Source organism: Perca flavescens, chromosome 22 (assembly GCF_004354835.1).
Source record: "Perca flavescens isolate YP-PL-M2 chromosome 22, PFLA_1.0, whole genome shotgun sequence".
Lineage (NCBI taxonomy): Eukaryota > Metazoa > Chordata > Actinopteri > Perciformes > Percidae > Perca > Perca flavescens.
In genome coordinates, this window is record NC_041352.1 from 13,559,397 (window position 1) to 13,576,032 (window position 16,636).

A 16,636-nucleotide genomic window follows, 5' to 3' on the forward strand; every position below is an offset into this window, starting at 1 on the left:
GCCCCTCTGTGTGGAATGAGCCAACAGCGGGCTACCATGAAGTGTGCCCCCGTTGCTCAAGTGTTTCTCTGTAGCCAGAGAGCTAGCAGGAAGTGCAGCTCTGGTGCTTCTCCACTCGTCTCATCAATGCAGCTTTCATTCTCTCTCGGTGGGGCAAGATGGAAGCTGTACAGAAGGACCACTGGTACTTTGTGGTACTCATCTTTCTTCCTTTTCTTAAAGGTATGGTTGATATACATATTTTTAAAGTTTATGGTGGATTAATGTATGGCAAACGCTTTTATTGACTGTTGAAGGTGGCATTCACTTCTCTCTCAGTACTCTGAAAGGCTAATTTATTTAAATATTTTCATGTAGTTTCATCAATTTCTAATCTTTCATTTATAATCCGTAATTTAAACTAAACATTCCTTTATGCCATCATTTGTTTTGATTTAAATTGGAAGATGGTAGAACAGCTTGTTATTTTGAGTTTTGCGAGACATTATTATTCTAAACCTGCCAGAACTCTCCCAAGGGCATCACTGGACTTGAAATCAGTTGTCATTCAGTTCGGATAAAAGGCTTTGAAAACTTGGAAGCTTGATCACCAACTATTGTCAGTTGTGTGTATGTGTACTGGCTTAAATTAGCATAATTACCATTAACCCAAGGATGGCCTCAAAGCTGTGAATGGCTGTGTTAATCTTCAAGTAGAGGAGATTTAGAGGGGGAAACATGGCTTTTTTTGGGGGGGGGGCTGAATCGGTGTAAACTTTTTCTCTAAAGTTTAGGATTCTGATATGATACATGTAAAATATATAAAAATATCAATTTGTTATAATCCTACAACTGGTTGTTGTTGTATGAGATTTACTGGTTTCCAAGGTTTAATGTATTTCGGCACTGTGCCGGATCTAACAAACTGGAAGCTAAAATGAACATACACTGGCTATTAACAAGCTGGGCAAGTCAATCACTGTTAAAAAGGCTCTAATAGTGGTTTCTGATTCTCTTAAATCAACATAATTTTCTTGTTTAAAAAGATGTTTACATATTTGCCAACCAATATTTTCACCGTAAATAAGGACTCCCCCTCCCTACAAAAGCCAATTTAACCACTGGAGCCGGGTGCTTCTGCAGCTCATGTGAAGGAAGGTACTGGATGGCGATAGCGGTAAGACAGGGCTGGCTAGTATGGCGAGTGGATAGTGCCACGGATAACCTACCGAAGGAGACTGTCGTGTGACTCTAACGTGTGGATTGACTACACCGTCGCCAGTGTACATCGTAGTTGATAAGAACGCCGCCACACCTAGCGTCGTCGCCAGACGCGCCCCCCCCCCAAAAAAACAAAATTGATTGAGTGAATTCAAGTTCAATATACAGTAAGCCTATAGGTTTAAATGTATTTCAATTCATTCAATATATGTTCCAGGCCCTTTAGCCATTATACAAGTTGCTCTAAAAGTAGCCTACTGACAGTATAAAAATAATATGATGAATTAAATTGTAGTATCTCATCAGTTTATGTGACCTGCGCACTGTTGGAAGAATGCGTAACTCTAACATTGATTGAACATCGGCGCCATCTACTGGATCATTGGCACTAATTGCCTTACTGTTTATAAGCTTCATAGATCTATTTACATGTAACTTTATGTACGTATGTGTATATGTATGCATGTATACACTTTATTATATACAACTTATATATGTAGCCCATAGTAGTGAAACGTTCATGTTTAACGTTACCTTGTTTATCTTTGTTTTTAGCCATAACGTTATGTCTGTTTCTGTGTTGAAAGCAACACCTAGCCAGACTCAAATTCCCTTGTGTTTACACTTACATGGCCACTAAAGCAGTTTCTAATAAAAATCCGAAATATACTGTAAGTTCTTTATTTAGTATCTTTGCAGAGACCCCCAATTAAAAAAAATTCGATTTGAATCAAAGGCACCACGGTCTCGCTGTGTGTGCTGGCTCTCTGTTCTTTATCTAGCTAGTTGGCCTAGCTAAGACCAGCCAAATCACTGACTTATTTATTATGTAATGGGTAAATGTCAATCAAGCACCTTCATATTTGTTTTATGTTGAATACCCTTAATAGTTAATTTGTTTGTATTTTTTGAGTGAACTGACGTTCATTTTGGGTAACAAGTTGACGCAACTATCCCCAAGGCTGCAAGCTCCCCAGCTATATAAGCTGTTATTTTTATGATTTTGATCATATATCTTGTGACTATACCTTCGTTACGGTCCTAAGGCATAAGACAGTTGATGATTGTTGTTGATTTTGGTTAAATATGCCAAATTGCTATTTTATTTATGATTGTTGTTCAAACGGCATCTGTCTCTTATTGCCATGGAGACATTTCGAGTGTTTATTAATACTTTTTTTATAAGCATGATGATATTATTAGCCACACATTATGAGTAACACATAAGAACCAGAAAGTAAGCAAAAGAACACTAACAAAATGTGAATCTAAACAATGACTCTGTTTCACACGTTTGTAGGGCGACGTACTTAGTTTAGACGTCTTTAGTAGGCGTAAATTTGATGGGAATTCTAAACATACGCCGTCGTCACGTCGCCGCCGGAAAATGTTTGTACATGCACTCGCCGCCTAGTCGCCGCTGGTCTCTCGTCTGCAATCCCTATTAAATCAATTCAAAATTCCACACGGTTTGGCGACGACGGGGAGGGTAACCTGCTCCTTCTCCTTCTCCTGGTTATCCTTTGAATGACACAATCCACTCGCCATAGGCTAGTTCTTAGATGCTAGTCACAAAGCTTCGGTTCGTGTACTCTGTCATACCAGTACGTGTCTGTTTGGAATCAGCATGGCAGGTATTTAAACATAACGGCCTTGTCCCAGAGTTTAGACGTCTAGCTATATGAAAAGCTAAACAATGCGACGTTTTTAATAAATGTAAATAAAGCAGCTAATATCAACATGGACAAAATCATGAATGTACTAATTCTCTTTTTTTGATGGTGACCTGGCCAAAGTAGTAAAGTTTAGTTTTCACAATGATTCATTGTAGGATTAGGATATTATTGCAATATGTAAATCCACATTGACTCTTAATTTAACATATGGTTGGAAGAAGTAAAAATTGATCCAAAACGTTTTAGTTTTTAAAAATTATGACTTTTATTATTGTGTAATGTCAGAAGGACTTTAACTGTTTTGCCAGTCAAATTAACTTTAATGAGTGCTTATTATATTACACTGTTGGCAAAAAATGCATCTCAAAATGCATCAGATCGATGCTTTGAAATATGGAATATTTGAAATTTTCTTTTCCTAGAGGGGAAATATCCTTCTCACCTTTTCACCCCTGACCCATTTTCGTGCATGAGTTAGTTAAACATAATAGCCTTGTCCCAGAGTTTATGAAAAGCTAAACAATGCAAAGTTGGGATTGTGATGTGTAATGTAAGGACTTTACCCCCCCCCCCCCACACACCCCCCCACGCCCCATTCCAAAAAAGTTTCAGGCTCTGGATTTTTTTTCACTTTAAGCCCTGGGTTTCATTTACTGATTTATCAGTTTGCACATTTATAGATGCGTGATTTCTAGATTCTGTCTGAATTAACAGAAAAATGCACTCTGTCCAGTTGCTGTCCAGCAGATGGAGGCTGCTACAGTCCGTCTGGAGGAAGGGATGGTTCTCAACTGTTTGTGTCCCTGGGACGGCAACCTCAGCATGGTGTCCTGGACCAAAGTACCAGACAAAGATCCGGTAGCTATTTTCCATCCAGAGTATGGAGTGGTCTTTTCTCACCGCTACCGGGAAAGGATAGAGTTCCTGAGGACCACGCCTATGGACGGAAGTATTTCCATGAGGAATGTCACTCACCAGGATATCGGGGTTTACCACTGCTCTGTTCAGACCTTCCCTCAAGGCCCCTGGACAAGGAACATTCAGGTGGAAGATTTAGGTAAAAAGAAATGGTAAAAAAAAATACTGAGGTGGAAATTTGAAGCTCCCCCGCTGAATGATGTTGGAAATGAAACTTTTTAGATAGTTTCGTTTCCATCACGCATTAAGATTTCTTTTTTTTTCTTTGACGAGCTATTTCCAGTGTGGCTTGTGTTTACAGATGAGCCCCCAGAGGAAGACAACAGCACAGGGTCCCCCACCCAAGAGGTGATCAAGACGGACACAGAGTTGTTGGCAGAGCCGGACAACAACCTGACCATCAGCTGTAACCACGAGCACAATGGTACCGTTTACAAGGTCATTTTGGAGAAGATGCCACATGGCCAGCCCTGGGGCATTATCGGCGTGTGTAAGAAGGTGGAAGGGGGCCTGTTGAGCGAGGACTACAGCGACAGAGGCAGGGTCAGCTGTGCAGACAGCCTGGATGTCAGTCTGCACCTGATGGGTGTGGTGCAGGAAGATGGTGGTTTCTACCGCTGCACCTTCAGCACAGATGCAGGGGTGCGGACCACCACTGTGCTGCTCACTGTGCCCCCTCCAGGTACAAAGACAGTAATTAACATACACACATATACGGTACGGCCTTATGGCTGGATGATACATCGTTTCTCATACTTAGAATGATTTATGGACGCAAATTTGTCTCACAGAGCACAGTGATTGATGAAACATAATGAATACAATAAAACAATGCTCGTGATGTTAATCTCAAAGAGTTCAGCAGACTCAGAGAGTCCCCCACCTGCTGAAACCACAACATCCTGTGGAACATCTCTGAATAATGTTAGTGTGTGTGTGTGTGTGTGTGTGTGTGTGTGTGTGTGTGTGTGTGTCTGTGTGTCTGTCTGTCTGTGTGCGCACACTATTGTACTGTAATGTTTCCTTTAATGTGATGTTGTATCTGTGAGTCATGAGCAAACAATACAGTAGAATACCTACGCTTTCAGGCTGTTATGGTATTTTTTTTTCATTATTTTCTCTCATTTTCAGGTGGATTCAGCCTATCTGTGTACATAATGTATATTTACATTGGGGCTGGAGCTGCTGGGCTTATTCTACTTATTGCCATCATCATACTAGCAGTGAAGCACAGGTAAGATCCCACACTGTGGTTTCATGTCTTTAGCAAACAAAACTCCCAAACTAAGTAATTGTAAAATATGGGTCTATTTATTTATTTCATCCATTTCATGGAAATCCATCCAGTAGTGGTCCACTGTCAACATCATGGTGGGGCTAGAGAAAAGTCATGGGATCGACAACTTTTCAAGGATTTCTTGTCTGGCACCTATGGATGTCTGAACAAAATGTTGTGCCAATAAAGAAGATGTTGAGATATTTCAGTGGATAAATGAAAATGTTGACCTTCTGGTAGTGCAACTTTTGTATTTATTTTATTTAAATAAAATTACAATACTCCAAACAGCCCGACTTCACCCAGAAAACAACCGCTTATGTTGATTATTCAAGCAGCTCATAACGACCCAGAATTAAGTTTCTAGTTAGGCTGCGACCTCTCTTTGCCGTAGTAATTACCGTAAGAGCAAACAAGAAAGTGAGGTGACAAAGATTCTGCATGAGGAGGCAGGTTGGGGTTGTGGATGGGTCAAACAAAAACACAGGACTTTTACTCAGGAGACCGGGGGTTCGTGTCCCATGTGAAACCAAAAGTCAACGGTCATTTTGAAATTAACCAAGTATTCAAGTATTACAGAGCTTGGTCCGTGATGCAATGGCATCCGTGACGTCAGTAGTTTTATGTGACTCATTTTAAGCAAGTCCATAATGTTTTACTAACCCTAACTAAGGTCGCTTTCACACCTACCTCGTTTGGTCCGTTCAGAACGAACCCTGGAGCGTTTGGTAGGATAGTCCGATTCGTTTGGGCTGGTGTGAAGGCTCATCCGAAACCTCACCTCATCAGGTGAGGATCAAACAAACAAACTCTGGTCTCGGTTTGCTTCCAAATGAATTACATTTCGGTTCACTTCAGGTGAGAATGCGGTCCGACCCAAATACAGGAAGTGAACCAAAAACAGAGCATTACTAGCCTGCATTTTCAACCTTACACGCAATTTACAGATTTATATATTATTTAAGAGATGATAACTTTCAGATCCATAAGCTGTTCTGAGCACACATCACTGGTCGTCTGTGTGACAACACATCATCTCTCTCTCTCTCTCTCTCTCTCTCTCTCTCTCTCTCTCTCTCTCTCTTTCTCTCCTTCACTCGCTGTCTTGTCAGCTGCTTATCGTTCACCTTCTAAAATATTAGAAAGACTAAAGCAGAACCACAAAACCATAGTTAAATATATACATAGTTACCGGTGCAGCAGTAAATAGAACAGTTGCATTGGGAGTCTTTGGAAATTGACCTATAATGTTGTTTAGGTACGAGGTTGTGTTGCACTGAAAGAGGTAAAATTATTGAGTTATTCAAAAGAAAAAGTAAAGATTAGAGGGAAGTCTGTCAGAAATATGTGTTTTTTTGCTTTCCTGTCCTGTTAATCATCTTATGATTTCTGATTTATCCAACTGATCCTCTGGGGACCACGAATGGTTTAAGGTTCAGGGGTTTATGCTTAAGGCAACCCCTAAGCCCCGAACATTTCATGGTAATCCATCCAATAGTTTTTGAGATATTTCAGGCTGAACCAAAATGGTGCACTGGACAACATACCAATACAGCCATCCTTTGAGCATCTAGCTGCTAGCATGGCTAAAAATGGGACTCTATTCTTCTATTGTTTCAATATTGGTGCTTTCAGAAGAAGCTTTCACATAAGAAATAATCAGATAAGTGTGAAGTTGCATCTGAAATTGCCCACTTATGAAAAAGTCCTACATTCCCACAGGAAGAAGAACAGGAGAGAGGAGTACAGAGTCAAACTGCACCCATCTCAAAGACAGGTGAGCCTCACATTAGTCATCATATCTACTGTTGTTTTGACACTTGACATGTTTGAGGCCCTCCCTTACCTTCTCTTCAGACATGCACTTAACTATAAAACTGTTACACGTTACAGTTAATCATGTTTGATACAGCACATCCTGTCACCTGATACATTGTATTTATGCTTGCTGACTTAACTAATGCTGCTTTATGATAACTGACAATGTGATGTCTTTTTGAAGTAATCATATGTAATAAGGTAATTTTATATTATCATAAAATCATATCTCAGCCCATTGATTAGATTTTCTTTTTAACTTTTTGCCAAGCTCAGTCATTACTTCATCATTGGTCACATGTCCTTGTCTAACACTTCATATACTAATAAATTCTACCTCATATTCACAGCCAAACTTCTATGAGAACGTCTTTCTGTGTCCCAGGATGGCAAAGGAGTCCAGGCAGATAAAAAATTGCCCGGTCTATGCCAACCTACAGACTGCACGATCACACAAAACCAAACGTCAGTCTCATAATAAATGAGCATACATAAAATTTGACGCACTGCATAATGTGATGTGTAGGCTTTCACAAACAAAGCAGATTGATTCCCAGTGGCTTAAAAAAACAGTATTTAGACCCCTTCCCTTTTTGCACACATGGTGTTGTAAATGTAATTTTCAATGGATAGAATTGCAATTTCTCAATCTCAGTGTTGGTCATCTTACTTTAAAAAAGTAATTAATTACAGTTATAAATAACTTCTCCCAAAATGTAATTGAGTTAGTAACTCAGTTACCACATTGTAAAAGTAATTAGTTACTCAGCAAAGTAACTGTGACATTATTTTTTATGTTCTATAACGCTATTACGTTCTATAACATCTTTAACGTCAAAGATGTTGCTGACCCGAAAAATCGAGCGTTGCTTGTTTTAACAGAGTGGCTCCGTCTCCTTCGCTGGAGCTCACGCTAGCTGCATTTGGGCTCGGGGTTGGGTTAGCAGCAGCAACAAGTGTCGTGTTAGCATGTGTTGATGTGAGGTGCTTCATAAGATTTGAGTTGCTTGAGGCAGACGTGGATAAAGTCTTTTTTTCCTGGGCATAGCGTGCATGTTACATAAACATTCTTGCCTTTAATTTCAATGAGCGAGAAGTAGTGCCGGTACTTCCAGTTTGAGAACGCTACCTTTGAATTTCCCTGGCTCGTCGCCATTGTCGCTGTCTTGTGTTTAGTGGTAGTCAGAGCGTGCAGTGAGACAGCGTGAGCAGGGCATCCGCCCACCCAGCAATCATCATTGCATTTGCAACGCCGTCATCATCATCATCCCCACCCCTGCTCTCTCCAGGCAGCTGGTGTGTAGCCAAAGCGTGACACTAGTGATGGTCAAATGAAGCTTCGCGAACCACTGTCTTTATTTTCTGAGCTCACTAGATGGCGCTCTCTGTTCAAAGAAAAAGGTTAAAGGAATGGCAACTCGGTGTGTTTTCAAACCTTTGTTGAACAGAGAGCGCCATCTAGTGAGCTGAGAAAATAAAGACAGTTGTTCGCGAAGCTTCATTTGACCAAATTGTAGTAACGCACCACTTTACATTCTCAGTAACGATAACGGCGTTGCAACGATGGGAAAAGTCATTAATTAGATTACTCCGTTACTGAAAAAATAATGCCGTTAGTAACGCCGTTATACTTAAACGCCCAACACTGCTCAATCTACACTCAATAACTCATAATGTCAAAATGAAAATATGTTGTTAGAAATGTTTGCAAATTAATTAAAAATCAAAAACTGACATTTCTTTTCCCTAAGTGTTCAGACCCTTTCCTGTGGCACTCCAAATTGTGGTCAGGTGCATCCTGTTGGCTTTAATTATCCTTGAGATGTGTGTAGAACTTGATTGGAGTCCACCTGTGGTGAACACACCTTTGTAATTAAGGTCCCACAATTCACACTGCATGTCACATCTACACCCAATAAAGTGTGCAAAAAGTGAAAGGGTCTGAATAGTTTCTAAAGCCACTTTATACATAGGCAAAAATAAACTTTTTTTTTAAATTTCTTTTTTAAATAAGATGCAGGGATCATTCTGACACTGATTATTATTCATACTGCGGTTTGAAATGAGTTAACAAGCTGGTGCTCATCTAAGTCTCAGAGAGCTGACGGGTTTGTTTGTGTCCAACCCTGCTCCCACTAATTAAATGTAGTATGTACTTCATAATCACTGTTGAGGAAATATTTGTTTTGGGCAAAACAATATTTGACAGTAACCATCATGCAGAAAGAGCAGACAAAAAGCCTGTATAATCATTCTTTTCACTTCCCTAACCCCCGAGTAAAACGATTGACAAAAGCCTGTGTAATTGCTCTCCTTTTACTTTCATCCCTCCTGGTTTCCATTCAAAGCTTGACAATGGTGTCTAATCATCTAACGGAAAAGAAAAGCAGTCACTCAGCACTGTACCGTCACTTGAGACCGTTGCTTTCCCCAAAGGGCTCTCTGTCTAGGATGGCTGCATTCTAGTTACAGCACGCTCTTATTGTGAAAGCTAAACTCTAATTAGATAATCCTGTGCTTTAGTTTATAGCTCCTTATACTTTGTCTATCTATGGTGTGATGATGAATGTGTTGGTTCTTTCTCTTGTTTTAAAATGTAATTTAAAAATCATTATCCTTTTTATGATAAGCTGTCACAAGTTTTCCGAGTTGTATTAATGATTTTGTATGATTTATAAGCTTGTCTATATGATTCTGTAAACCAAAATGTAAGGTTTATGGTAGTACTATTAAGCTGTGTGTTGTTTATGTGTAATGTGATTCATTTATCTCCATAGAAATGGAGGCAGTGGCAGAGGCCGTAATGGATATGCAGGCTATCCTGCTAGGAAACAAGACAAATGTGGACAAGCTAGAAATGTGGAACATAAAGGGACAATATAGTTTGGAATCACAAGTTTTTGCCTTCATTCTCTCATCTTGCTGTTCGCGGAAAAACAGTAGAAGCTGTAACTATAAATTTGACTGTGATGCGTGTGTATGCCCAGCAATACTGAAAATGATGTGTGTGACTGTAAAAGACTCCCATATGGTATGAATAAAACAATGTCATAGCCACTACCTCTGTGATTTCCTGTGAAGTGGGAGTGTGATAAGAAGAAACTAAACCGAAAGAATCAAGTGTTGACTGAAAACTGTGTCTAGGAAACCAAATGATTTGCTGTGAATTTGAAGAACCTCTTTGTGTTTGTGCTTAAATTCTTCATGGAATAGGTTAAAATTTTTTGAAATATGCTTATCCACTTTCTTGCTGAGAGTTAGATGAGAAGATTGATACCATTAATATGAAGAGTTTTCTAGCAGGCTAGCAGTGGGTTATCTTGGCTTAGCACAAAGACGAAGTAGTAGTTCATCTGCCCAGCCAGTTTAAATGGAACCAAAAAATGTCCAATAAATGTGAATAAACATGCAATTTATCTGCATGAATTAGTCACGTTTGGTCTGAAAGGCTAGCTAAGCTAACCGGCCTGGCTCTAGCTTAAAATTTAGATAGGAGTGGCATTAATCTATTTTTGTACCTCTTGGTAAGAAAGTGAATATGCGTATTTCACAAAATTTCGAATAATTCCTTGAATGTTAATTACCTTTCATTCAACACTCTTGTTAGCGTAAAAAATATGCTGATACATGATAGAACATTCAATTTATTACCTATTTATCATCAAAAACATTACATATGTACATTTAGTGAAAACTGTAGTGCTACACTAAGTATTCAAAGTGCTATCAACATATATTCTGACAGTAACAGAACACAAAACGTGATGGACACAAACACAGTCATATACTGTAGTGACAATAACAGAAATGATGACACGTCATACCTACAAGCAAGTGAATTGCAACAATAATAAAAAAACTAAATTGCAAATGATAAACACAGTCAACTAGAACTTTCTCCAGTCTTATCAGTTAGTACTGCTCTAATGCTCCAGATGTAGTGGAACTATTATACATACATTTATCAACCACACTTGAGCTAAGACTCAGGACAACTAGGGCAGAAATGTGGCCAGATATGTTAACTGTCCATCTACATACTGTTACTATGGGCTAAGTAAAGCAGACACATTTTTAGATGGGCACTTTGTTTGAGGCTCAAATTAATATGAAGTTCTTTTAAATTACAAATATACAAAATAAAGTGACTGACTGCGAAAATTAACTTCAACACAAAATAAATGCTTGTACTTGTATCTCCAGTTCTACAGGAATATTATAACAACAAAACACATTAAAATAAGTGATTAAGTTTGACATTAAAAGACTGTTTTGCTGCCTCAAACTGATTGTCATTGGAATTGTTTTTTTTTCATTTCATAGTTGCTAGAATTTCTGGATTTGTGTCTTGCTTTAACATTTAACAAAAAGCACAATCGTTTTTTTACCAGAAATATTTAACAAAATGAATAATTGTCTGCAGTGCTGACAGCCACCAATGGTCTCGATAGGTAATGCTAAGTGTTTCAGGTGTAACATGACATTTCACAGCTGGGTTGACAGTATTGAAGGAGAACCTAAGACTTTTTAAAATGTTTTGAAGGTACAGAGCTTAACTCTGTCCACAGTGGTAAACTCAAAGCCCAAAGACAATGCCTTGGTTAGGTCTCACACTCTGTGGTCTGTGTCGGAAGGCACTTCTTACTGAGGACAATGCAGAGAACGATAGTTATGTATTGTAACTCCAGATTCTATTTAGTCTTTGCCTTCTAAGAGCTGTTGATATTAAGTTTATTCCTTGTGCATGTGCAGTCTTATCGTAACAGCGGTCATACACTTAGTGACATGTCACTCACATGCTACAGAAAGAATTCATTGAAAATATTTGATACGTTTTCTGCTGATTTTGGCTATTTAGTGACAACGGCCAGTAATATAGACCAGTAATATTTATTTTTTAGTTTCTATACTGTTGCTTGATGGAAAACAAAATTATATATTTTTAAACTTGAAAATACGCTATGTTGTTTCCGATAATGCTAAATACCACCATCAGCTGGTTGGCTTAGTTATCTTAGCACAAACACTGAAACAGCAATCCCCAAAACCTGCCTACCAGGACCTTTAAATCACACTCATTCACTTGTTTTACCTCATTTGTTTATTCTGACAAAAGTGTAAGTTGTTTTACAAGTGTAGGTACACATATTTTGTTAGCTTTGGACGGAGAAAGGGTAGCGGTTTCCCGTTTTTATGCTAAACTAAGCTAACCAGCTGCCAATTTCCCAAAATGTCAAACTATTCCTTTAACAACCTTTGCCTGTTTTTATGTATTTTACTCAGCAGAGATTTCCTCAGTGAACTATAGATTCTAATATTTATTTATTTTTTTAAATCTGAACATAACATACAAGCAGGGCAAATTTTTTGACACCATAATCCACATAAGTCCCATGATGCAATACTTATCGTATACTGTATATGAGGCTGGATAGGAGCTAGGAAGCTACTGAAATCAAATTGCTCTGCTAGTGTAATGTAGAAGTGGAAGTTTAAAGCAGAGGCTGTGAGAAGGTTGCATTCTACTATTTGGGACGTGACAGTCCCCTCCTATATTGTTTAATTACATTCCTGAATGACTTCTTCCCTTTGCTGGTTGTAACCGATTAAGGGCTTTAGCTGATTCATCACTGAATCAAAGACAAGCTGTTTCTGTGTAAGGCATTGATCAATTTTACATTCTAGAGAGGGAGAGAAGTACAGTAGGATTGGGAGGATTATGTGTCAAAAATGGTCGATTTTCCCTTAAAATGGTTGCTAAGGCTGCACATTGTTGGAATGAGTCTTGTGTGATTTCATCAATTTCAGAACAAAAGCCTTTTTACACATTGTTTTACAGCGGCCCTAGTGTGTTTGTACCTTTTACTTCTTGTAAGGTGTTATGCAGTGATTTAAAAAGGTGGTCCTGCTGGCTTCAACAGCATAATGACAACATAAAACATATTAAAACACTTACTTTTTGGTGCAATCTTTGAAACTACTGCTGTTGTTACACAACACACAAAAAGGTCCTTTTTCAGGGTCCTTTTGATGTACCACTCGCTCTACAGTTGACACTATTGTTTAAGTATCACCAGGAAATGATATATTACACATGTCACTATACATATTTCTACATCCTCTCTACAGTGGTGGGGAAAGTGTCCAGTTTTGGTGGAGCAATTCTCTGTCATTGAAGGGGTCTCAGGCTGCAACTGGATTCACAGCCACTAGAGGGCGACGGTGCCTCTTCCTGGTGCTGGCTCTCCTCCTGTTCATCAGACAGAAAGCTGGGGAACGTTTGTGCTCGAGGGATAAAAGTCATTGTCAGCCCGCTTTCTGTGTGGGAAAAAAAGTGGAGAAAAACACTTCACTCACTTTAGCGAGGGATGACGTTTACCTTGTTTCATTTACCTGGACCTTACATCCTGTTTTCTTAGACAATATATTTATGGTACCACTGTTGCTTAGCTACTGTATATGCTATCTTTATATACAAAGGAAAATTACAAGAATAACCCTGGCATTCTTCATTTATGTAAAATTACATTTTAAATAGTGTAGGTGGTTCTCAGATAACCCAAAAGTATAAGCTCCACGTTGTACAATAGTATGATGGACAGATGTAAAAATGGAAAATGGATGGAAAATCAACCTTTCACCTGAAATAAACAACTTCATTTCAGAGTGATCTACACCGTCTCATCCTTTTTGGACTGTGCTGTCTCCCTTTCTTTCCCCGCTTTCACCCTCTCCACCTTAATTTAAATTAATTGGACCAATTTGTTCTGCAGTTCATATTGGTTAACTGCACTGAGACAGAGTAATGGATACTTGTGGGTGGAGGGCTGTTCTGTGCTACTGTGAGACCATTAATAATATATTAGAATGCTGTTTGGAGATGTACACGGCGAGGTAGGTTCAGGATAAAGTTATGTTATCAACTCTAACCTACTCTACATTATGGCACCTGCTGATACAGCTGGCTAAGATAAGTTTCTGCATGTGAATACACTTCAAATCAATTTACCTCTAGAGGTTAACTGAAATTTGATCAACAAAATTTGACTTTCTGTTTTCTATAAGCCGTCTTCTTTCAGGGCCCCATCGACAACATCGACAAAGATATAATTTTCTCTTCTGCTGGTGCTGCTGAAGTACTTATTAACGAGTCAGATGTTAAACTGTGCAAATCATTCATAATATAGCAAACACACGCAGCCTTTTCTGTGTATGTACCTAGCAACACTAGTCACGCTGCCACCACAGGGAATCGGACTCAGGCCGTAAGACGCTCTGCCAACTCACCACAATGTGGAATATAAAACGTGACCCAGTCAGCCTGGCAATCAATGTCAAAGGGGTGTGTGAATGCCTGTTAGAGACACAGAGAGTCTAACAGAAATGTGAGAGAAGGAAAAACAATAAAAAAAACTTTTTTTTCCCAGTGATAGTTAAGGGAACAGCTTGCAGGAGGAAGCACAAAGGGGCTGGTGTGGGTGTGAGGATGAGACCACAGTACAAGCCATAACAGGTGAGTCACACACACACACACCTCTGTCTGCTAGTCTTTCCCTTCCACCATTTTCTGAAATAAAAGCAAAATAAGATAATGCTCCGGCTTAAGGTTTTAAATGCAGCTTAGTCCAGGTTCTAGAAAAATACCCCACTGCAGGTTAAAAAAAGCGGACACTTTCTCTCCTCTCCACGTTGTACTTAATAGATTGCTGAAACGACTGGTGCTCAACCAGGCATATCCTTTTCACATCTTTGCCAAGACAATCCCTCTCCTCAACCAAGGCCAATTTGGACCAGAGAAAAAAAAAAAAAAAAAAAAAAAAAGGCAGGGAGTCCAGTGCAGACAGAGAGGGCGAAGCAGATCTCATCATCTCCTCTGACACAAACAGCAGCGTTTGTTGTGGGATGCCAGACCCCCGACGAGAGCCACACTTTTGGACGGGAGACACAAATGTAGACACGCAAATAAATAGTAATAAAAACACAGAGCGAAGATGGTGACAGCATCCCTCCTCCTCTCCTATCCCTATGAGAAGCAGACAGCGATTTGTCAGTGCCTTTTCATTACCAGGGAAGGTCATGTCATCCTATCTGGCCTGGGGTGGCAGCTGCTGGGCCGGAGCAGACAGGACAGGCAGGGAGGGCACTCTTACACACTGGCAGATACAATGGTGGACCTGAGCACACAAGCAGCTATTCATGCATGCTTGTACACACACACACACACACACACATACACCTGTCTGCACCTTCCTTCCTCACAGTGCTATCGCCCAGATGGCATCCTAGTAACAGCTGTAACCAGAGAAAGAGAGGCTGCGTGTAGCACAGACTCTGGATTATGCAAGGCTGCTGACATCCAGCTTTGTGTCTTTTGAGTGGTATAGCAGCCACAGGAGCAATGATACACTTTAAAAGACCAATTCAATGCAGCCTAAAGATTGGGTCAGTTAATTTCAGTTTCAAATAATGCAAGCTAATGGCTTCAACCAAGAAAGAGTTGAACTCCGTTTTACCTGGCTGCAAAGCATTTTTAATAGGATTCACTTTTTGCATCTGCATCTACTATATTCCTAGTCGCCTGTTGCAGATAAGATAGTGTTATCATCCTGTTCCCCTATCGTCTTGTCCCTGTGCCTTTGATTCTTACTCACCTCTGTAAAATCTCCTCGTATCACTCCCAGTCGATCAAACTAAGAACAGCGCTCCATTCCATTAGAATTGCTAATGCTACGGCACTAAACTGTGGGGCACAATGAAATGCAGAGAGATAGAGAGTGAGAGTATGAGTGAAATGGCAAAATATTACATAAAAATGGGTACCAAGAAGGAATACAAGCATTCTTTTCCCTTTTCCATTCCGCTATTAGAGTTGGTAATTGAACCATTTTCGACAGGCGTGACGCCTTGCTTTTTCAACTCCAAAACTTTAAAGTGCACTTATTTCTATGCATCAGCAAACTCTGAGAACACAGCAGTATCACTGAAATGCAAAAGAGTGAATAACATTAGGGGATTGGGGGTGGAACGGAGTAGAAAGTAGATACAATGTTAGTGTTCCGGAGATTAAAACGTCTATCTTTGCTTTTACTTAAAAAGGTGAATAATGTGGAGGAATTTTGTTTCATATAGCAAGATGATCAAGTGTTATTTTTTCTCTACACCACATCCCTTGGTTTCTTTTAAACAAAACCCATTTGACAATTATTACTTTCAATTATGGCAAACAAGGCTTTCGGGATGTATTTTTGAGACATTTCCAGGCAAATGAAAAGCAGATGTGAAATATATTGAAATAAAGAAGTTAAAGTACTTTACTTCACTGCCAGGTCCCCGGTTAACCGAGGCAAAGAAATAAACAAATAGGTGGAGAAACCTCAACGGGACAGGAAACTGTGTTCCTTAATTATTCCCCCGGACCCGCAGGGTATTTGAAAGCAACCCGAGCATGACTCAGCAAATTGACTGTGCTGATTGGATATTCATCACGCGCGCAGTGATACAGCCAAGGAGCAAATGCAGCCAGCCATCATGGTCTAAACTCCTGATTTCTTACCTCTATTTGCATCCAAATCCTTTTTTGCTAATATCGTCATTATTACAGAAAAATACATTGATGTATCTATTTCTGAATTCCTGTTGAAGCAAACTACTAAGACTAAGACTACTTATATTAAACATATTTTCACATGGTGTTCATTCAAGTTGTATTTGTTGATACACTGTATACATATATACACATATGTATATG

At 39.4% G+C, this 16,636-nt stretch overlaps 2 protein-coding genes across 5 annotated transcripts in view; one reads left to right on the forward strand and one right to left on the reverse strand.

Annotated features, from left to right (window-relative positions):
- Positions 1 to 146: 146 nt before the first annotated feature.
- Positions 147 to 9,948, forward strand: cd226 (CD226 molecule). Of its 3 annotated transcripts, none has more exons than XM_028569563.1 (7): positions 147 to 222; positions 3,610 to 3,933; positions 4,096 to 4,476; positions 4,926 to 5,028; positions 6,793 to 6,847; positions 7,239 to 7,353; positions 9,666 to 9,948. In XM_028569563.1, the coding sequence occupies exons 1-7, from the start codon at positions 159 to 161 to the stop codon at positions 9,923 to 9,925; spliced, it is 1,302 nt and encodes a 433-aa protein (XP_028425364.1). In that variant the 5' UTR covers positions 147 to 158; the 3' UTR covers positions 9,926 to 9,948. The 3 variants fall into 3 exon arrangements, with proteins under 3 accessions (XP_028425364.1, XP_028425366.1, XP_028425365.1); XM_028569564.1 differs by lacking the exon at positions 147 to 222 and adding an exon at positions 2,563 to 2,834; XM_028569565.1 differs by lacking the exon at positions 7,239 to 7,353 and having other exon boundaries at positions 9,666 to 9,774.
- Positions 9,949 to 10,576: 628 nt separating this feature from the next.
- Positions 10,577 to 16,636, reverse strand: part of dok6 (docking protein 6) — a 52,913-nt gene continuing 46,853 nt past the window's right edge. For both annotated transcript variants that reach the window (XM_028569436.1, XM_028569437.1), the window contains exon 9: positions 10,577 to 13,206. In XM_028569436.1, coding sequence (XP_028425237.1) covers positions 13,058 to 13,206 — 149 coding nt within the window. In that variant the 3' untranslated portion in view covers positions 10,577 to 13,057. The remainder of the gene's footprint in view (positions 13,207 to 16,636) is intronic.